Source organism: Leopardus geoffroyi, chromosome C3 (genome assembly GCF_018350155.1).
Source record: "Leopardus geoffroyi isolate Oge1 chromosome C3, O.geoffroyi_Oge1_pat1.0, whole genome shotgun sequence".
Classification (NCBI taxonomy): domain Eukaryota; kingdom Metazoa; phylum Chordata; class Mammalia; order Carnivora; family Felidae; genus Leopardus; species Leopardus geoffroyi.
The window spans coordinates 78,135,415-78,154,008 of NC_059338.1; the positions used below are offsets into that span (position 1 = coordinate 78,135,415).

Consider the following 18,594-nt stretch of genomic DNA (forward strand, 5'->3'; position numbering starts at 1 on the left):
CTCTGGTAGGCAGCATGGGGGTAGTTAAAGAGCACCCACCTCGGATAGACTCGTTCCAGTTGTGGAGCGGTCACGTGACAGCCATGGCTGCCGTGGCCCACAGCCTGCTTTTGTGCAGATTACGAAAAGGCCCCCCCGTTCTGAGCTGGTGAGTTAGTGGTAGCAGGCTTTTTTTCTGGGCGAACCAGCCGAAAACGTGATCAGGGCTGATGCAGCCCGTGCGCGGTGCCCACCCGCCTCGCGGAGCATTGCCCAGGGATCGGCTCCCTGCCTGCCCTCCGCGGGCACAGCTGCGGAGGCCCTGCTGCTGGCCTACGGGAGTGGCTCTCGGCATCTGTCACAGGGCGATAAGATGCCGGCCTTTATTTTTGAAGAGGTTATGGGATAAATACACGTTAATACCTAATGCCTTAGTACGTGGTGAGTGCACGAAGCACTTCACAGCCCCGGAGTCAGAGCGCTCCAAGGCTTGTAGCTGGATGACACCGTCATCACTTTCCTGCAGAGTGCAGAGGACGGGTCAAATCGTATTATTTCTGCGCTCGGGAATTAACTGAGCCGACACAGGAGTGAAGCTCACGGACTCGGAGGCAAACAGTGGGTTTAAAGCCTTGCTCTGCCACTCATCTCTTCTGTGTCTTGCGGCCAATTGAGCGATCTTCTTAAACCTCAGCATCTTTTTCTGTAGAATGGGAATAACACCAGTGGTTCCCAGACGTTTGATGGGGAAATGCATGTGAAGTGCTCTGCGTGGTGCTGAGCTGTACGTGCTTAATGATCGCTGGTTCTTGCCGTTGTTTGCATGACATTTCCGCATCATTGCTGGGAAGTCCACGGGGAGCAGGCTTGGGGTGCCTTGCCTCCCCAGTGCCTCGTGTTCCAGGGCCAGCCGCAGTCTGTCCCGTGAAGGGGACGCCTTGTTCCCCATAAGCCTAGAAGGCTCACACTCCCGCGCTTCTGATAAATAATTCATCGTCTTCCCATTGCTTCCTGGGCTCTTTGGAAGTAAATGTCGGAGACTGAGTGTCAGGCCCAACTGTGTGAAGAGTTTCAGGATTTTCCCAAATTCTTGAGTTGGAGTGACACGATTAAGCCACGGAGTGAGGGTGCTGGCTTTCTCCTTAGTCTTCAGCACAATGAAATGTGGATGCCCCGAATTCTGCCCTGGCTTTCTTGCCGTGTGAGAAATTCTAAATGAAGAAATCAAGGGAAAAGTGCAGTAATGAACAAGAACGGGTGTGCATTGACGAATCACGTGATGTGATGGTGGCCTGGCTGGGAGGCTGATAGTTCCTTCCGGGAGACTGTCCGTGTCAGAATATTAATGAGCATGGCCGTAGTAATAAGCAGCTGTCACTTACCCATCACCTTCTAAGTACTACGCTCAACATCTTAATGGGTTGCTTTTATTTACGAGTGACTATAAAACAGACAGTCTTGTGTTTATTCTTCATATTGGAAATGGAAGCTCCGGGGATTGAACTCAAGGCGGCCTGTCTCCCAGCTGGTGTTCTCTGCACCACACACACTGGTGCCTTGAACATGCTGAGCACCCTCCCGAGGGGTACGTGACTCAGTGGAAAGATCTGGGCCGGGGAGAAGGAAACCTGAATCCTGGCTCTGAGCTCAGCAGCAGACTCTGGAAAATGTGCTGAGTGCCTCGAACCTTTGAGTCCCTCATTTCTTTTCCTATTGAGGAAATTACATTTGCTACATCCATCTCTTAAGGTTTTTATGAGGATGAAATGAGATAATAACTGGGAAAGTGCCTCGCACACTTGAGTGATGTACAAATAAAGGGCTCACGTTATTAGATTTTTAGTAACGTGGAGCTGTTTTTTTTCATGGTGCCCATGTTGTCTTCTGATTGAATTTAAAAACCCTTGGCAGAGGCTTCCTGTCCCTTGCTCGTTTTGGCCTTGGATCCTCTGACTGTGAGGAAGCTGTCCCCCAACTACAGCTTTGGGACAGGGTTGAAATGATGCATGCTGGCTCTCCCCTTTCTTCCTTTGGGAAACTGTGGACACAGGAAATGGCCTCCTGTCATCAAACAACTGATGGACGTGTATTTACTTATTCGGTGGCTACGACATCTTCAGCTCTGTCTGCGATCCTGTGGGCCCTGGGGATTCAACCTTGGGATGTGTGACAGAGGTGGGGAGAAAGGGACACATGCAGTCGGAGGCTGTGTCAGTGACTTACATGCTACGTGTGTCTCATACTGTCAGCGTGAGACCAGCTGGGGCGGCCTCGTGGAGGAGGCTCTGAGGGTTTGAATTGGGGCCTGGGGTGCAGGAGGTGGGCACAGGCAGGGGGCGAAGTGTGGGTATAAGAAAAGAGACTGGGCTTACCTGTGCAGATTTCGGGAGGTCTAGAACATTGCCGAGCAGCAGGGAGAGAGCACAGCTCTGTGTGTGTGTGTGTGTGTGTGTTGAGCCTTGTGAGAAAGGACCTAGAAAGCCAGGTCTGAGTGTTGTAAACAATGGAAAGTTCCAGAGCAAGGGCACAGCAGTGAGACAAGGGGTGGAGGCGGAGGAGGGCGGGAGCAGGAGGCTGGAGGCCGTGTGAAGGGATCTAGGTGACAGGGAATGGAGAGAGGGTTCCGTGGGCAGATGTCTTTGGGACAGATCACAGAGACACCGGACAGAGGGACCCACAGAGGAGGAAGGGGACGGAAAGGAAGCCCATGCCGAGGTCTGGACCGCGGCGTTCTAGGACCTTGCTTGCCCAGGGCCTGGGTTCTCAGCACTTCTGCGGGGCGTCCATGGTTGCCCCGGTTCCCAGTGCTCTTCAGTTATTCCAAGTTCACTTATGAATATTTCATTTTTTGCTAACTAATTGGTCTTGAGCATCTGCATTATGGATGTGGCAAGATGTAAGATGAGTTTTGTCACCGTCGTGTTAGAGGTTTTCCAAGGCTCTCAGGGCTGATTTTGTGTCTCTCCCTTGACAGCCAGATTATACACCGCTCACCACTTTAATTCAGTGGGATTTATCAGTGCCTGCCGGCCCTGCGGGATACCAGGTTAGGTGTTGGGGGGGCAACGGGCAGTCAGGACCAGGGCCGTGAGTCCCCTGTGCACAGACCGCGGCAGGCAGAGCCCCGCACCCCGTGGCACTGTGGCACGTGTTCCGGCTTGTCTCCGAGGAGGGAAGGCGGGGTGCCCTGCCTCTGTGAGCGTGCTGAACCCCGGGTGAGGGGCACGGTTGCCCACAAGACTGCTGGCCCCAGCCGTAAGTTTGGGGGTCCCCAGGACCAGCTAGCTACGAATCCGGGGGACCCCAAGGGCTCTCTCAGCTTCCATGGTTTGTTGGAATGACTCACAGAACTCAGGAAAGCAGCATACCATGATTACCATTTTCTATAAAATGTGTATGAGTCAGAACCAGCCAAAGGGAGAGATGCAGGGGCCGAGTCTGGGGTTGGAGGGTTTGAGGTGTGGACCTTTTTGGTCACCCTCCTCCCCCTGTGGAGTCCTGGATGCCTTGCCTTCTTCTGGCTGTCTTACATGACAGGACCCAAGAACTTCCAGCCAGGGACACTCACCCCAGCCTTCAGTGTCCAGAGGTTTTATGGGGGGCTTGGTGACCCACTGCCTACGTGGCTGGCCGTTGGTCCCATGCTCGTCCTGTAGGTTCAGATGAAGACGTTTGTTCTCCGGTTCCTCCAGAGGTCAGGGCCGGTCTGACTTGTCACAGGACCCGTCATAAATCACGTTGTCAGACCAGGCATACAGGCACCCCTGTCGGGCAGGACCTCCTGGGGTCCTGGAGGTCCCCCCCCAGTAGCCAGGGGCACAGGCCAGACGTCTTGTCTACATGGCTGTGTCCTCATAGGGCATTTCAGAGAGGAGCATCAGGCCGTCTGCATGGCAGGGTTCAGGGTCCCTCTTCGGTGTTGCGCCCGGGCCACAGGCGTCCGTAACTGTCACGAGGCACGTTTCTGCAGCTCAGCCGACGTGACACGCGGTGCGTGTTTCATAGCCTCTCCGCCAGTCCTTCTCTGCTGTTCCTTGCCACTTCAGTAACTTGCACAAGATCATGCCGTGGTGACGGAAAACAAAGAGAACTGTTCTCATGACCATGAGGTAGACAGTTCTGTCCTTACTGTGTACATTCCTTCCCTCACCGCCCCCTCCGGCCTCCCGTACACGTCGGCTGGGCCTTGTGTCTACACAGCTGTTCTGCTCGGTAAAACCCGGTGTGGGCCACGGGATCGAAGCGTCCTGTGCCCTCGTTCGTGCCACCTGGTCTCTGCCTTTGCCTGCCTGTTGTGAAGTGCTCCCTCCCCGGCCCCCCGTCTCCAACATGCCCCGGACAGAGCGGGAAGGCAGGGATTGTATGCCTCACTGCGGCCCCGGCCGACGAGGGCTCCGGTGTGGCTCTCGGTCAGCGCCGACCCAGCCCGGCCCTGCAGCTCCACAGAAGCCCTGCCCCTGCAAGGGCTCCCCCTCGCAGCTCTTCCCCCATTCCAGTGCTCCGTCTCCCCGAGTTCTTGGGGACCCCGCGTCAGAGCAGGCTCCTCTGTCCAGGGCCCACGTTGTCAAGCCGCTTGCTGGTTCCCGGCAGATTCTGCCCCAGAACCGTCCTGCCCTCTTTTCCCCTGTGGTCTCCCTGCCTGACCTGGGAGCACCGCAGCCTATTTCATGGGTCCTCATGGGGGTGGCCGAGGGCAGGTGGGTGACACTTTCCTGTGCAGGGCGGTAGCCTTGGAGAGAGCAGGAGGGGCCCCGAAGACCTCACCGCTCGGTACGTGACCATTTTCCCAGGGGGGTGCTGGGACCTAGGACCCCTCCCCTCCTCCGCTGCTCAGAGTCAGAGAGGATGGTGCCCTGCAGGCGCCTGGCCCTGGGGCGCCGGCCACACTGTGCTGGCTTCCTGCTTGGCGTCTCTCAGGGTACCTGTCACGTGACATCACCTGAGCCCGCGCCCCTCCACCTTCACATGAGCAACAGCAGGATGCTCCCCGACCCCGCTCGCCAGTCTCACTTCCTACCCGCATCCTGGAGGTGACTGCCTTAAACACGAGCGCTAATTAACCAGAGTTACAAGTTGACAAATGATTTGAAGCTTGCTCCAAAGCGGCTCTGAGCATGCCATCCGACTCACTAGGTCGCTAGGAGACTTGAAGCACGTTGCTCTCGTCTTTAGTCCTGTAATTGGTAGATTGAGATTGTAATTCTTTTTTCCCTGTTTTATCAGAACAATTTGGCTGTAATAATTATGACGCCTTGAAATAATCTGAATAGTTGTGCAGCTCATTATGGGCATGAAAGGCTAAGCGGCCTCTGAGAATCCTTCGCAAAGAAGTCCTTAAGCACTTTTCCGAGAACTGGGTATAAATGGACCTGCTGCTTGCTTCACTAGGAGTCTGATTTGTGAACCGGGCGGCTGCCGGTCACAGTTCAAAATCGTCCCCACTTTACGGAGGAAGCCTGTGCCAAGGTTTGATCGCATAGTATTTTTAAAGGAGAGTATTAGAAAACTGGTTGTACGTTGGCATGTGGATGCAAAACTATGAGCACTAAAGGTACGTCTGCAGCTGTTAATTTCTGGAACGGCTCCAGACTTTCTGTTTTTCATAAAACCCAAAACTGAACACATTTCCACATTTGGAAGTTGAGTGCGTGCCGTGCACTGTCGCCTCCTGTGACTCCGTTGTGCCCTCTTGTTTCCTTGGTAGAGTTTTCGGTCATGAAGAGGAAGAGAGGCAGGCCGAAGGGGTCCACAAAGAAGCCCAGCGGCGAGGAGGAGCTGGCAGAGAGCGTCGTTAGTCCGCAGGAGGGCAGTCCGCCGGCCCCAGAGGAGGGGAGCAGCCTGGCTCCAGGCAGCTTGGAGTGCGGCCAGTGCCGTCGAAAGTTCTCTAACCCGCGCCAGCTGAGGAAGCATGTCTGCATCATCGTGCTGAACTGGGGTGAGGAGGACGGAGACGCAGGTACGTTGCCCAAGGGCCGGACGCGCCAGTTTCTCGCGAAGACGTGTAAATGCGGACATCCGTTTGCCCTGGGTCAGTTACTGCATGGAGATCGAGCGCTTTTATACGCGGCCTACCTATCTGGAAAAGTCTGTGTTTGGGAACCGATGACTGTTACTGTCGGTGACGTGTCTGGTAGGCGGTGCCCACGGAGTGCGAGTCACGGGGGCACGTCCGCGGGAGCTCTGGGCTCTGCAGAGAGAGTAAAACACAGCGTCCCCTCGGTGAGCTTGCGTCCTGGGTAGGACAGCAGGGTTGTGCATCACGAGATGTTAACAGGGAACGTACCCTTGGAGGGGAGGCGGCCTTCTGATGGGGGGTCAGGAGGGAGCCTGGAGTCATGGTGTGCGTGGCATTGGCATTAATGGAGGGAGGTGTGGGCAGAAGTGCAGACGTTAGGGTGCTCGGGGCCCTTGTGAGGCACCTGCTGAGCCAGCAGTGGCTGGGGGGCTAGGTTGTGGCAGGCATTCTGGAAGAAAGGAAAGAACACTGGTGCTTCCTCCACTTACGTTCCTGGCTAAGCTTCATCTGAAGTAACTTGCTTTTTAAAAAATAGTTGTTTGGGGCGCCTGGGTGGCGCAGTCGGTTAAGCGTCCGACTTCAGCCAGGTCACGATCTCGCGGTCCGTGAGTACGAGCCCCGCATCAGGCTCTGGGCTGATGGCTCAGAGCCTGGAGCCTGTTTCCGATTCTGTGTCTCCCTCTCTCTCTGACCCTCCCCCGTTCATGCTCTGTCTCTCTCTGTCCTAAAAATAAATAAACGTTGAAAAAAAAAAAATTAAAAAAAAAAAAAATAGTTGTTTAATTTTGAGAGCGAGGGGGGGACGTGGGGGAGGGGCAGCGAGAGAGGGAGATAGAGTTCCGAAGCCCGATGTGGGGCTCCAACTCGCGCCGTGAGACCATGACCTGAGCTGAAGTTGGGCGCTTCGCTGACTTTGCGCCGGAAGTAACTTCTAAAAGAGGCTGAAGGAGGTTCAGTGAAGGTGGGCAAGGAGTGCTTTCTCTGTGGTGGGGCAGGTGTCGGGGGCGACCCTGTGGGAGGAATGAGCTAGCAGGACTGCACTGGAGAGGGGAGGGCCTCTGCTGCGGGCCCTGCTCTTGTCTGGTTCTTGTACCGCTTGTCAAGTCTTCAGACTTTGCCCAAGACTTTGAGTTCTTACTGTGTTTTGTACTCTGCTAAGCTTGTTACGTGGCAGTAACCAGTTCTGGTCAAAACATAGGCTTTGGAATATGGCAGCCAGGGTTTGAATCCCAGCTCCTCCAGGCCTTACTAGCTTCCTTCTGCCTCAGTTTCCATATCTGTAAAATGGGAATAAAACACAGCACTATCTCATATGGTTGCTTTGAGGATTGAATAAGGCAGGACTTTTAAAGTGCTCAGAACAGTACCTGCATTTGAAAAGCGCTCAGCAAACGTTAGCTATAACTTATTCATAGCAGTATGGGAGCAGTACTGTTGTCTTCCTTCCTGTTGTGTATGTAAGGATAGCTAGACTGGGCAATCAGGTGTTTGTCCAGGGTTCTTTAGTTAGCAAGGGAGCCTAGCCTCTGAACCTCAGTCCTCAAGTCCCTTTATGGTAAACACCTCCCAACCGGGAAGCAAGACCCTAGCGCAGATCGGGGGCATAACTGAGTAACTGATATTTACCAGACATCTAGGTTGGTGGCCAAGGCTCATTGCCAACATCTGCGCAAACTGTAGAAAATATAAAACGTTCTTTCCTTTGAAGAACGGCTCTCGAGGTGACTTTCTAGGCTGCATGGGCTAATGCAAATAATGGACTAGCGCTCAAACAGGATAGGCCACTGGGAAGACAGCTGTCCCGCAGCGGAGGGCGGTCATTGCTGTGGGAGGCACGTAGGCTGGGAGTGCTGTGGTTTCAGAGCCATTGGCCTCCTGTTTCAGAGCCTGATGCCCTTTTGGCAAATAAAGATACTTCTAGAACTGAGATGGTTGAGGGAGGAAGGATTAGAATGCACCTCCCTGCCCATAAAGTGCTGATTTCTGGTGCATTTGTCAACCACTGGCCCTGGGTTATGGGCTGTCCCCCCCCCGGCCCCCACCCCATGCACACCCCCACTCTCTTTTTCTCACACAAGTAGTTAATGGTGGTTGCATGTTGTTTATTTGTTCATTAAGTTTTTTACTTTAATCCCTGTATAGTGTTCCTAGTTTCAGGCGCACAGTGTAGCGATTCAGCACATCCACACGTCACCCGGTGCTCATCACAAGTGCAGCCCTCAATCGCATCCCCCCAGCCGCCTCCCCTCGGGTAGCCATCGGTGTGTTCTCTGTAGTTAAGAGTCTGTTTCTTGGTTTGTTTCTGTCTTTTTTCCCTTTGCTTGTTTTGTTTCTTAAATTTCACCTAGGAGTGAAATCAGATGGTATTTGTCTTTCTCTGACTTATTTCACTTAAGTGTTATACCCTCTAGCTCCATCCATGTCGTTGCAAATGGCAAGATTTCATTCTCTTTATGGTTGACTGATATTCCATTGCACATACACGTATGTGTCCATGCATGCACACGCACACACACACACACACACACACACACACACACACACCACACCAGCTCTTGATCCAGTCACCAATTGATGGACGCTTGGGCTGCTTCCGTAGTTTGACTATTGTGGAAATGCTGCTATAAACATAGGGGGGCATGTGTCCCTTTGAATTAGTGTTTTTGTATCATTTGGGTAAATACCCAGCAGTGTGATTCCTGCATCACAGGGTAGTTCTGTCTGTAACTTTTTGAGGACCCTCCATACCGTTTTCCAGAGGGGCCGCACCAGTTTGCGTTCCCGTGGCCCTTGCCTCTTAATGAGTGGGGCTGGCTGTAGCGTTAAGAGAGCCCTGTGTGTACCTGCCCGAGTCCCGAGAATTTGAATCTTTGGGGCCATTCAGTGCTGTCTTCTTGAGGACCTGTTTTGTTTTTGTGCCTTCACATGATTTATCCCACCAGCCTCCTCCTGAGAGACCCCTGGGCTTTCTGTGCGATTATGGCCGGAACTCAGGGTTCTCCTTTGCAAAACATTCCTGCTGCTGCTTCCTTCAGATATCAGACCTGGATCTAACTTGGATGCAGCCTGAGGAGTTCAGTCGGGTCTGTGGATTGTCTGCATTGCCCTCAGGGTTTTCTTCCTAAAACAAAGTTTTTCAGTGTCTCCCCTTCAGAGTCAAGTGCCAAGTCCTCTCCTGGGCATTGAAGGCCCTTAGCAAAAAGATCTTTCCATGGAGCTCTACAGCATTGTTTTTCTGTGTCGTATTGTTGTCAGCTGAGCAAATTTAGGGTCGTTGCCAGTCTTTTCCTGTTGTAAATATTGCTTTCATAAATACTTCTGTGTGCAGGCGTGTATGTATGTACGTGCGTGTATATGTGCGTGGGCACACGTGTATTTGTGGACTTATGTTGTTACTTTCATAGGATAAATTCCTAAAAGTGTAATTGCTGGGTCAGGATGTATACTACATGTTGCCGAATTCCCCCTCCCCACCAAAAACTCACACCAATTCAGGTTCCAGAAGTGTCTCACAGTACCTATCTTGTTTTTCTTTTTAAATACCTGAAATGATGCAGAAAGTACTAAGAGGAAAGTAACAAGAATCCAGAATTTCACTGCCTAGGTGTATTGACTACTATACCGTGTAAGAAAGAGAAGGAAGATCCTTCTCCGTTCTGTGTACACATATGTTTTTTAGAAATGGGGTCATGTATCATGTTCTGTGATTTCTTTTTTTACTCACCAATATAGCCGATAACATTTTCCATGTTAATATTTTTTTGTTTAACAAGCTGTTTCGTAGCACTTTCTGGATACTCCGTGTTTACTGCTGCTAGCTCCCGTAATTCTCATAGCAACCTTAAGAAGTAGGCATTATTGTTACTCTCGTTTTATAGGAGAGGATACTGAGGCACAGAGAGGTTCAGGAGTTTGCTTAGATTACACAGCCTGTATGTGGTGGGTCTGGGTTCTGAACCCACCGCGGTGTGGCAGCTGTGCTATGCTTCCTGACCAAACTACTCAGTAAATGCGGATTTTTGTCATTTTTAAAGGACACCCAGCATTTCATTGTATGTGTGGGCCATATATTTTCCTTCATCTGTTTCCAGTTGATTGACATCCAAGATTGCTTTTCATTTTTCTCCCTGATTACAAAAAAGAAAACCACTACTTAGGGCATCTGAGTCAGTGAAGTGTCCAACTCTTTTTTTTTTTTTAATTTTTTTTTTTTTAATTTTATTTATTTTTGAGACAGAGAGAGACAGAGCATGAACAGGGGAGGGTCAGAGAGAGAGGGAGACACAGAATCAGAAGCAGGCTCCAGGCTCTGAGCCATCAGCCCAGAGCCCAACGCGGGGCTTGAACTCACGGACTGCGAGATCGTGACCTGAGCCGAAGTCGGACGCTCAACCGACTGAGCCACCCAGGCGCCCCCCTTTTTTTTTTTTTTTTTTAATGTTTGTTTGTTTATTCTGAGAGCGAGTGCTCATGGGGAAGGGGCAGAGAGAGAGGGAGAGAGAGAATCCCAAGCAGGCTCCATGCTGTCAGCTCACAGCTCAACACAGGGCTCGAGCTTAAGACCCTGAGATCAAGACCTGAGCCAAAATCAGGAGGTGGACGCTTAGCTGAGGGAGCCACCCAGGTGCCCCAGACATCTGACTGATTCTCGATCTCAGCCCAAATCTTGATCTCAGGGTTGTGAGTTCAGGCCCTGCACTGAACTCTGCACCAGGCTTGAAGCCTACTTAAACAATAACAATGACAATCCACAGGTGAGTGGTCTTGAGCATGCATATTAATTTTATTATTTGCACTTATGCTATTATTATCTTAGATGGATACCAGTAATGTAATTGCTCGGCTAATAAGGGTATAGTTTACCTTTTGACACATACGCCTGTTGCCAAGCCGCCCCGTAGACAGCATCTGTCAGTTCCTTCCCCGACACATATGTGCCGAGGGTATTTTCCACGTTTATCATTGTCTTGTCGTTTGTAGCCTTGCTTTGTTTTCTTTCGCACTTTGCTGGAGTTTTAAATGTCTGTATTGTCACTACATGTTCCTTTTAAATTTCTTGCCCTTTTCTTCATGGCTTAGAACACTTACCTCTACCCCCAAATAATAAAAAACGTGCTCCTATGTAGTTCTCTGTTATTTTTGTACGGTTGTATTGGTTACCTGTGTCTTTGATCCATCTGGAAATTGTATTTTTGTAAAAAGTTTAAAGTAAGACAGTTATATATTTGATCACTAAACATGGGCAAAAGAATTCTGCTTAATAAATGCAGTTTGGCAGATAAGCTATTTCACACCAAAGGGTCCACAGAGGAAATAATAAGGGTCCGGTGCAAAGTCTTAAGAAATACTTTAAAAGAGTAAAACTTCGTATTTTGAAAATAATTACGCATTTATAGGAAGTTGCCAAGATTGTCTAGAGAAGTCTCGTGCCCTTGACCCTGTTTCCCCTAAGGGTTGTGTAGAGGTTCACGCATGACATCAGAATGGGGACGTGGACAGTGAGATGACGTGTGTGGGTAGTTCTGTGTCACGTGTCACAGGGGTAGACATGTCAACCCACCCCCACCCCGGGCAACTGTAATTTGGTCATTTGAGGATCTTCTATCAGTTGAATCACATGGTATGTGACTGTTTAAGATTGGCTAGGAAAACCCCTTTTCAGCCTCACTTTCATAATTTTATAGGTGAGGAAGTTGAGTCCAGAAGTGATGATGATCAGGCAGAGCCCCACGCCTCGTCCGAGGTAGGGTTGGGGTGCCATCCCACACCTCCTGACCCTCACCCGTTGGCCAGCCTGCTGTGCCACGGCCGTGTCTTGAAACCGGTCTCATTTACACTCCATGGAGGCAGATTTTATTCATTTCAGTGTACCTTTGTGAGCTTTATCTCTAACCTTATAAGAAATGAAGGCTCCACCCTGCGAGGTTCATGTTTATCTTCTGCCCTGTAATTAGTTCATCCATGTCTCCTACAATGGCAGACTTGAGCAGTCCTTTCTAATAAGATTATCAGCGGCCTCCAGTAATAGCCGTAGAGAAACTGGACTCGTGTTCCATTGATTTGAATGACCTAAAAGGACTTTAAGTTAACAAATACCAAACGGAAAGGTAGAAGTTCCGGGAGTCTTTCCCTTTCTGGCCCCTGTTGAAGCCGCTGAAATATGCAGAAATGACCTTCTGCCCAACTGGCTTGTGGCTGCCGTCCATGTGTCCGTGTGACTGCTCCGGATCCTAGTTTGCCAAGCACAACGTTACAATTTGGAAAATTCTTGCATAATTGTTTTAATACACGGTCTGCAAAGAGCAGATTAGTGACCTTTCAAACAGTTGACCTTGACTCTTTAGCTTGCTAAAACAATTACAAGAAAACAAAACAAGCCCTTCCCTTCCCTGAACCACAGCAAGTTAAAATAATACTTTTGATGTGTATTCAACGTTTGTTTATTTTATTCTGCATTTGAATAGTAAAAGAAACCAGGAAAAGAGATTTTTTTTTTTAATGCCATTATGTGGAACAGCTGGTGTTTTTGAAAAACAGTTTGCGGCCTACAGAAATCAATATGTCAACTTTATAAAAGTGACTTCTGAACCTGTCTTAGCTTGTTATTTCTGGGGTCATTTTCTGCAAGGAGAGTTGCAGAAATGGGCTCTTAACTCTTGTTAAATCTGTCCTAGAGAAGACAAGGCATTTATTTTAAGATATTCCCTAAGATGCCCCTGTAATCTTCATGGAGATTTTTTGTAACAATGTTTCAAGTGCCTTCTACTGCGTTTGTGTTAGCAAAAGGGCTGACTCCGTAATGGCTGCTCTGACTGAAAACGGTTTTGGGTGAGTTGTGTTTGAAACTTTGCAGGTGGCAAGGCCGAGCAGCGTCAGTCTCTCGAATGGAACATTTTTCTCCGTGGAAAGCTGAGTAATGGTAATGGCTGGTTCCTCTTGCTGCCTGTGAACCCTGGTTTCACCCGTGCACCGGTCAGGTGACTGGAAGCCTGGAGGTCATGTCTCCAGGCACACCCAGCCTTCGGCCTGCTGGGAAGTGTGGGCGTGTGTCCTTGCACTGTGAATATTCCCTCGGGGTGACACCTTGTGCTCCCAGCTCCCCCGCTTCTCTCCAGCTGCTCCTGCCCCGCCTGCTCGGTGAGCTCCTGTTCCTCCTCTCATCACGTCACCCCCCCACCCCGTCACTGTCCCCGAGTCTGTCAGTCAGCGGAGGCCAGGCCACACCGTTACAACAGGCCTCTCCCAAACTGCAGTGGCCTAACGGAAGCAAGCTCGCGTTCTCCTTCGGACTCCATACCTGCTGCCGGTCCTCAGGGGCTCTGCTCACTCGGGGTCCTGGACGGAGAGAGCAGCCCCCCGCCCCGAACGTGGCTGGTCACTGTGCAGGAGGGGAGGAGAGCCCTGCGTGGTTTCGTGTCAGCCTCAAAGTGACACCCGTCATTTCTGCCTGTGCATTTCGTTGGCCAGAGCTGATGTCGTGGCCCCACCGACTTCAAGGGGCCAGAAAGTGCCTGGGGTGGGGGAGAGCTGGAGGTGTTTGATGACTGTCACTAGTGACTGCTGCATGGCTCCCATCCACTTCCTTGGACTCACCCCCCAGCTGTGCTCTGTGACCTGCAGACGCCCTCCTTGCTCCCACCCCGTCCTGGGCTCCAGATCCGTTCGGGTGACCCACAGGCGGCTTGAGCTGTGGGCTTGTTTGGTGCTGAGCTCACTGACTAGCTCCTTATAAATGGCCCCCCCATATTCTGACTTGGTGACTGGCCCCACCATCCAGATGTCACCTCTCACATTGGTCATTTATCATGGTCAGTTTTCTTTTCCTGTGAGATATTTCTCCAATCCTCCTCTCTATCTGGCTGACGTTCGTGTGGGTCAGGCCCCATCATTCCCTCCACAGACTCTTTGATGGCTCTGGTCTGCGCCCTATTCCCATCCACGCTCTGTGTCGACCAGTGATTTGCATACACGTCCCTGATAAATATTCATTTTTTACCAATAAATTGCATTTTTAAAATTTAAAAACCAACTACAGCATCCTTACTGTAGGCCCACCACTGTACTGAGTGTCTTAGAAATATTAATTGATTTCCTCTTCATTAAAAACCCCATGAGGTACTTACTGATTTTGTCCCCGTTTCACAGGTTCGGAAACTGAGACAAGCACCCTCTCCAGTGTTACCCCGTAGTAAGTGGTGGGCCTGGGATGGGAGCCCAGGCATTTTTCTCAAATCCCCATTTGCTGTAAGAACGTGTTTATGGTTGTTGTAAAACACACGTAAAATATAAAATTCGCAAGGATGCGGTAAGAAAGGGAAAGAGGAGTTCTCCCATGTTCTCCCCGGATTTCAGTGGATTGTTTTAGACACGCCCTGGGTGCGTGCACTCTGGCTCTCCCTGCCGCTGGGGCCAAGTGCACGCATCCGTCCCCCGAGGACCGGCTAGCTCTCCCTGCTGCTATTCAGACAGTCCGAGCTCCTCATGAGCCTGCTGGGTTGTTTCTGCACAGCCTGACAGCTGCCCCCCCGGCCCCGACCCCCTCCCATGTTGCCCGTGTATGACTCTGTAACAGACTTCTGGTGGTACCAGTACCCCACACGCTTGTCTCTTGTACGTTGTTCCCTTTGCCTGTGGAATGGCGCCCTCCCCTCCGCCCTCTGGGTAGCCACACTCGCCTCTGGCCCCAGGCGCTTGCCCATATCTCTGCCTTTGCACACCCATCCCTTCTCCGGGACGCCAGGGCCGTCTGGTGTTCGTGTGCCAGCAGATGCCCACTCTCCTGCAGCTCCTGGCCTCACTGCTGTCTCAGGCTGGCTCAGCGTGCCCGTCCTTGTCCTCAGCCTCTGCCTCCCGGCAGCCCAGGCTGCTCACCCCGTGCCATGCGTGTCTCCTCGTGTTAGGAGTGTCGTATGTGTGTTTGTATCCCCACGTGCTGATAGCTCAGCAGACAGGATCTCGTGCTGTCCCAGGGCCTGGTGCCCTGCACATGGCATAGAATCACTCATCACTGTCCTTTCTTTGCCAAAATCTAGAGCCAAACTGTGCTCCTTTATGGATTTGGCATAAGGAAGACCGTGTTACGTACGTCATGTGGGTATGTCATTTCATTACTCTGTCTCCAGTGTTCAGAACAGTGCCTGGTACACACGAAGTGCTCAGTAAATGCACGGATCCTTTAGAGCACAAACAGGAACTACAAAGTCTCTAATGAGCGGGAAACTCAAAGTTAGTTTTTCTAACTTCTATGTACGTTTTTACGTGGTGTGGGCCAGGTGACCTGGATCGGCCCCAGTACGTGCTGCTGGCTGCCTGGCCAGCGCACCTGCTAATGGTCATTTCTGGACTCTGTGTTCTTTACACTTTGGGTTTCATCTCTCATTTTTCTCACCTATATTTGATGGTTGCCTGGGAAAGTTACCTCTCACTTGCTGGTGCTTCCCCGTCTTCTGAACTAGAAACCTGAGTTGCCCTTAATTCCTCCTCTGATCTCACCCCAGACTGCACTGTCATTGAGCCTTGCTGGCTTTTGTGCGCCCCCTTCCCCCCCGCCCCCCGCCGAGCCGAGCCACCCTGGGGCCTCCAGTCTCCTTCCTGACCTTCCTCCCTGCCCCAGGTCTACCTTCCTCTTTGTCTTTCTTTTCTTTCTTTCTTCCTTTCTTCCTTCCTTTCTTTCTTTCTTTCTTTCTGAACACAAGTGTGCTGTTTAAGTTACTCATCGTTATCTTATTATTAACAAAATAAGGCACTGTGTTTACAGTCATGAAACAAGAAACAGTCTGGAGAAAAGTTGGGCTGGAGGGAAGGTGGGGAGGGTGCGGGGAGAAGATGGGGGGCAGGCACAGACTCAAATCTGCCCCTGTGGGGTTTGGGGTTCCCTTCCCACCCTGATCCAAGCGCTGTTCTGGATCTTCGGAGTCAGGTGCCAGTGGGACCTCCCAGCTACTGTCAGCCACAGCCTTTGGATCGGTGGCTCCACATCTCCACTGGCCCCCTAACCCCGCCCCTCCACAGAGCAGTGTCCAGTGCAAAGGTGACCCGTTGCTTTCTTGTTGAGCATCCCTCTGTGGCCTCCCTGTCCCTGCGAGGAGGGGTCTCCCCCCTGCCCTGAGACTAGATGCTGCATCTGGGCCACTGCTCTGCACACTTGTGCCTACTTGTCTCCTGGCTCCTTTGGTGCAGGCACCGTTTCCTTCTTAGGGAGCCCCCTCCACCCCCTGAGCCCGCCAGCTCTCTCTCTTCAGGGCCAGCAGCTGGTAAACAGCTGCCCAGTGAAAATACCTGAGCGTGACCTTCATTACTCTGGTAGCTTCTGGTAGCTTTTTTTTTTTTAATTTTTTTTTTCAATGTTTATTTATTTTTGGGACAGAGAGAGACAGAGCATGAACGGGGGAGGGGCAGAGAGAGAGGGAGACACAGAATTGGAAACAGGCTCCAGGCTCTGAGCCATCAGCCCAGAGCCTGACGCGGGGCTCGAACTCACGGACCGCGAGATCGTGACCTGGCTGAAGTCGGACGCTTAACTGACTGCGCCACCCAGGCGCCCCAACTTCTGGTAGCTTTTAAATGAAGTTCAGATGGGTGATAACAGGGTAGGTGATCAGACTGCTTTAGGGGAGGAAGAAAGCATGAGACCTATAGCTGGGAGCCCATGGGGAACTCTGTCGGGTCCCAGCAATGAGTGTGAATCAGGCTGGGAAATTCTACAGATGCGTGTTTACATGCTCGCAGAATTTCCAGAGGCGAGCTAGTCCAGAGCTTCCACGGGTCAGTAGCAGACACACCCAGGTGAGCAGGCCCGTGATGCTCACTGGCCCCGGCCGGGCTCCACAGAGGTGCCTCGTCTTGCCGCGTCCAGCCGCTGCCAGGGCCCTGAGCATCTGTTCTAATCCTCCTGCTGGACGCCAGTGTAGGGCAACCATCTCACTGCAGATGAAGAAAAAGAGGCTTTGCCACCTGGAGGGAGTTGTCCAAGGCCAGCTGGTGATTACCTGAATCCCTTAGACTTCTGACCTCAAGCTCTGATCATGTGGATCAAGCTATCTTCTGGGATGCTGGCCCTCCGACTCGCCACCCTGCCCTGGCCCAGAGTCACCTGAATTCAGACCTCCAGTCCTGTGGGAATGAAGTCTCCAGGTGTGAGACACAAGTAGGGCTGATGCCAGGTACCCCGCAATCCCTCCTCCTGACTTGCTGTGTCTCTCGGGCAAACCAGGGGTGCTCAGTGCCTTTTCTTGCAGTGGGAGGAGAGAGCAGAGGAGGAACACACAATCCCACCTAAGTGGGATGTTATGCCGGGACTTTTGAAGGGAGGCGTTCTTGTTTAGCATCTTGGCAGCCTCCTGGGGCCGTGCTGGCTGCGAGTGACTGTGCTGGGGAAGCCGGTTCTCCTGTGTCAGGGCCAAGGGCACAGCCCACTGTGTCTTGATGTGTGAAGTTCGGTGGGCTGCCCGCTGTGTCCTGGCGTGGAGGGACTTGAGAGGGTGTGATGGAGGCCGTGGCACCTGGGCTTTCCTGCTACTTAATGCTTTTTCCCAAGACAAGGAGCTGTTGTGCCTTGTGACCCCGTATGAACAGGAGCTCGGTCTCTCCCGGGAAAACCCCCGATGGCTGAGAACTAATGGGATGGGTGGCCAGACTTACTGCTGGGCCTGGTGCTTCTGGCTAAAGCAGGGGGCTGAGCCTGGTGCTTCTGGCTAAAGCAGAGGGCTGGGCCTGGTGCTTCTGGCTAAAGCAGGGGGCTGGGCCTGGTGCTTCTGGCTAAAGCAGGGGGCTGGGCCTGGTGCTTCTGGCTAAAGCAGAGGGCTGAGTCCGGTGCTTCTGGCTAAAGCAGAGGCAGGGCAGGGCAGGACCACATGTCTGTGGCGTACATCCTGGAGGGCTTCCTGAGGAGGGGGCCATGAACTCCATGTCTGAGGATGACCTGGTGTTTATGTGTGCAGAGAGGAGGTGAGACAGGCATTTCCTTGCCTGTGGCTCAAGCACAAGCCTGCAGGTGCGGTAACATAGCGGGAACCGGGGTCACGGGGAAGACAGAGGCCTCCTGCCCTTCCTGTGCTGCTTCTCACGGCTGTCACTGCACGGGGCCGCTGCTGGAAGCAGGTGCCTGCCTGGCTTTCCTCCGGAGCAGACAGCCGGGAAGATGCGAGAAAGCCTGAGGGGAAGAACAGAAGCGAGAGTGATGCGTATTCAGCAGGTCCGATGGAATTGTCATGGGCTAATAAGTTTCTTAAACTGCTGTCTTAGCAGCGTGGAGCGAATTGGTGCCCGAGTCCCAGAATATAATCCCTTATCAGTCTGCTGTTCTGACGACTGTTCTGAGCTTTTTATTAATGTGGCTGATAACACTTACTCTCTGGGGTGTTCTGAGATTTAATTAGTTCTTGGGCAATTTAGAACAGGTACTTTGGAATATTAGTGCGGTGTTAATTATACATGAGTGCCTATGAGCTAATTTCTTCAAATGTGTGATTGCAAGCACGCTTAACTCTTCATCTGCCCTTTGCCAAGTCAACCTGCCTGGTGTGAGTGTTACCACACGCAGGGGGCGCTGTGAGGGCCTGTGGGGAATTGAGGGATACGAACACAGACACGGATCCTAC

General features: G+C 51.9%; 1 protein-coding gene across 7 annotated transcripts in view; it reads left to right on the top strand.

Moving 5' to 3' along the window:
* ZFAT (zinc finger and AT-hook domain containing) overlaps positions 1 to 18,594 on the top strand; it is a 350,430-nt gene that overhangs the window by 136,177 nt on the left and 195,659 nt on the right. For all 7 annotated transcript variants that reach the window (XR_006706155.1, XM_045453585.1, XM_045453587.1 and 4 more), the window contains one exon: positions 5,684 to 5,935. Coding sequence is in view for 6 of the 7 variants with exons in the window: in XM_045453585.1 (XP_045309541.1) it covers positions 5,684 to 5,935 (252 nt within the window). In the remaining variant the exon portion in view is untranslated. The remainder of the gene's footprint in view (positions 1 to 5,683; positions 5,936 to 18,594) is intronic.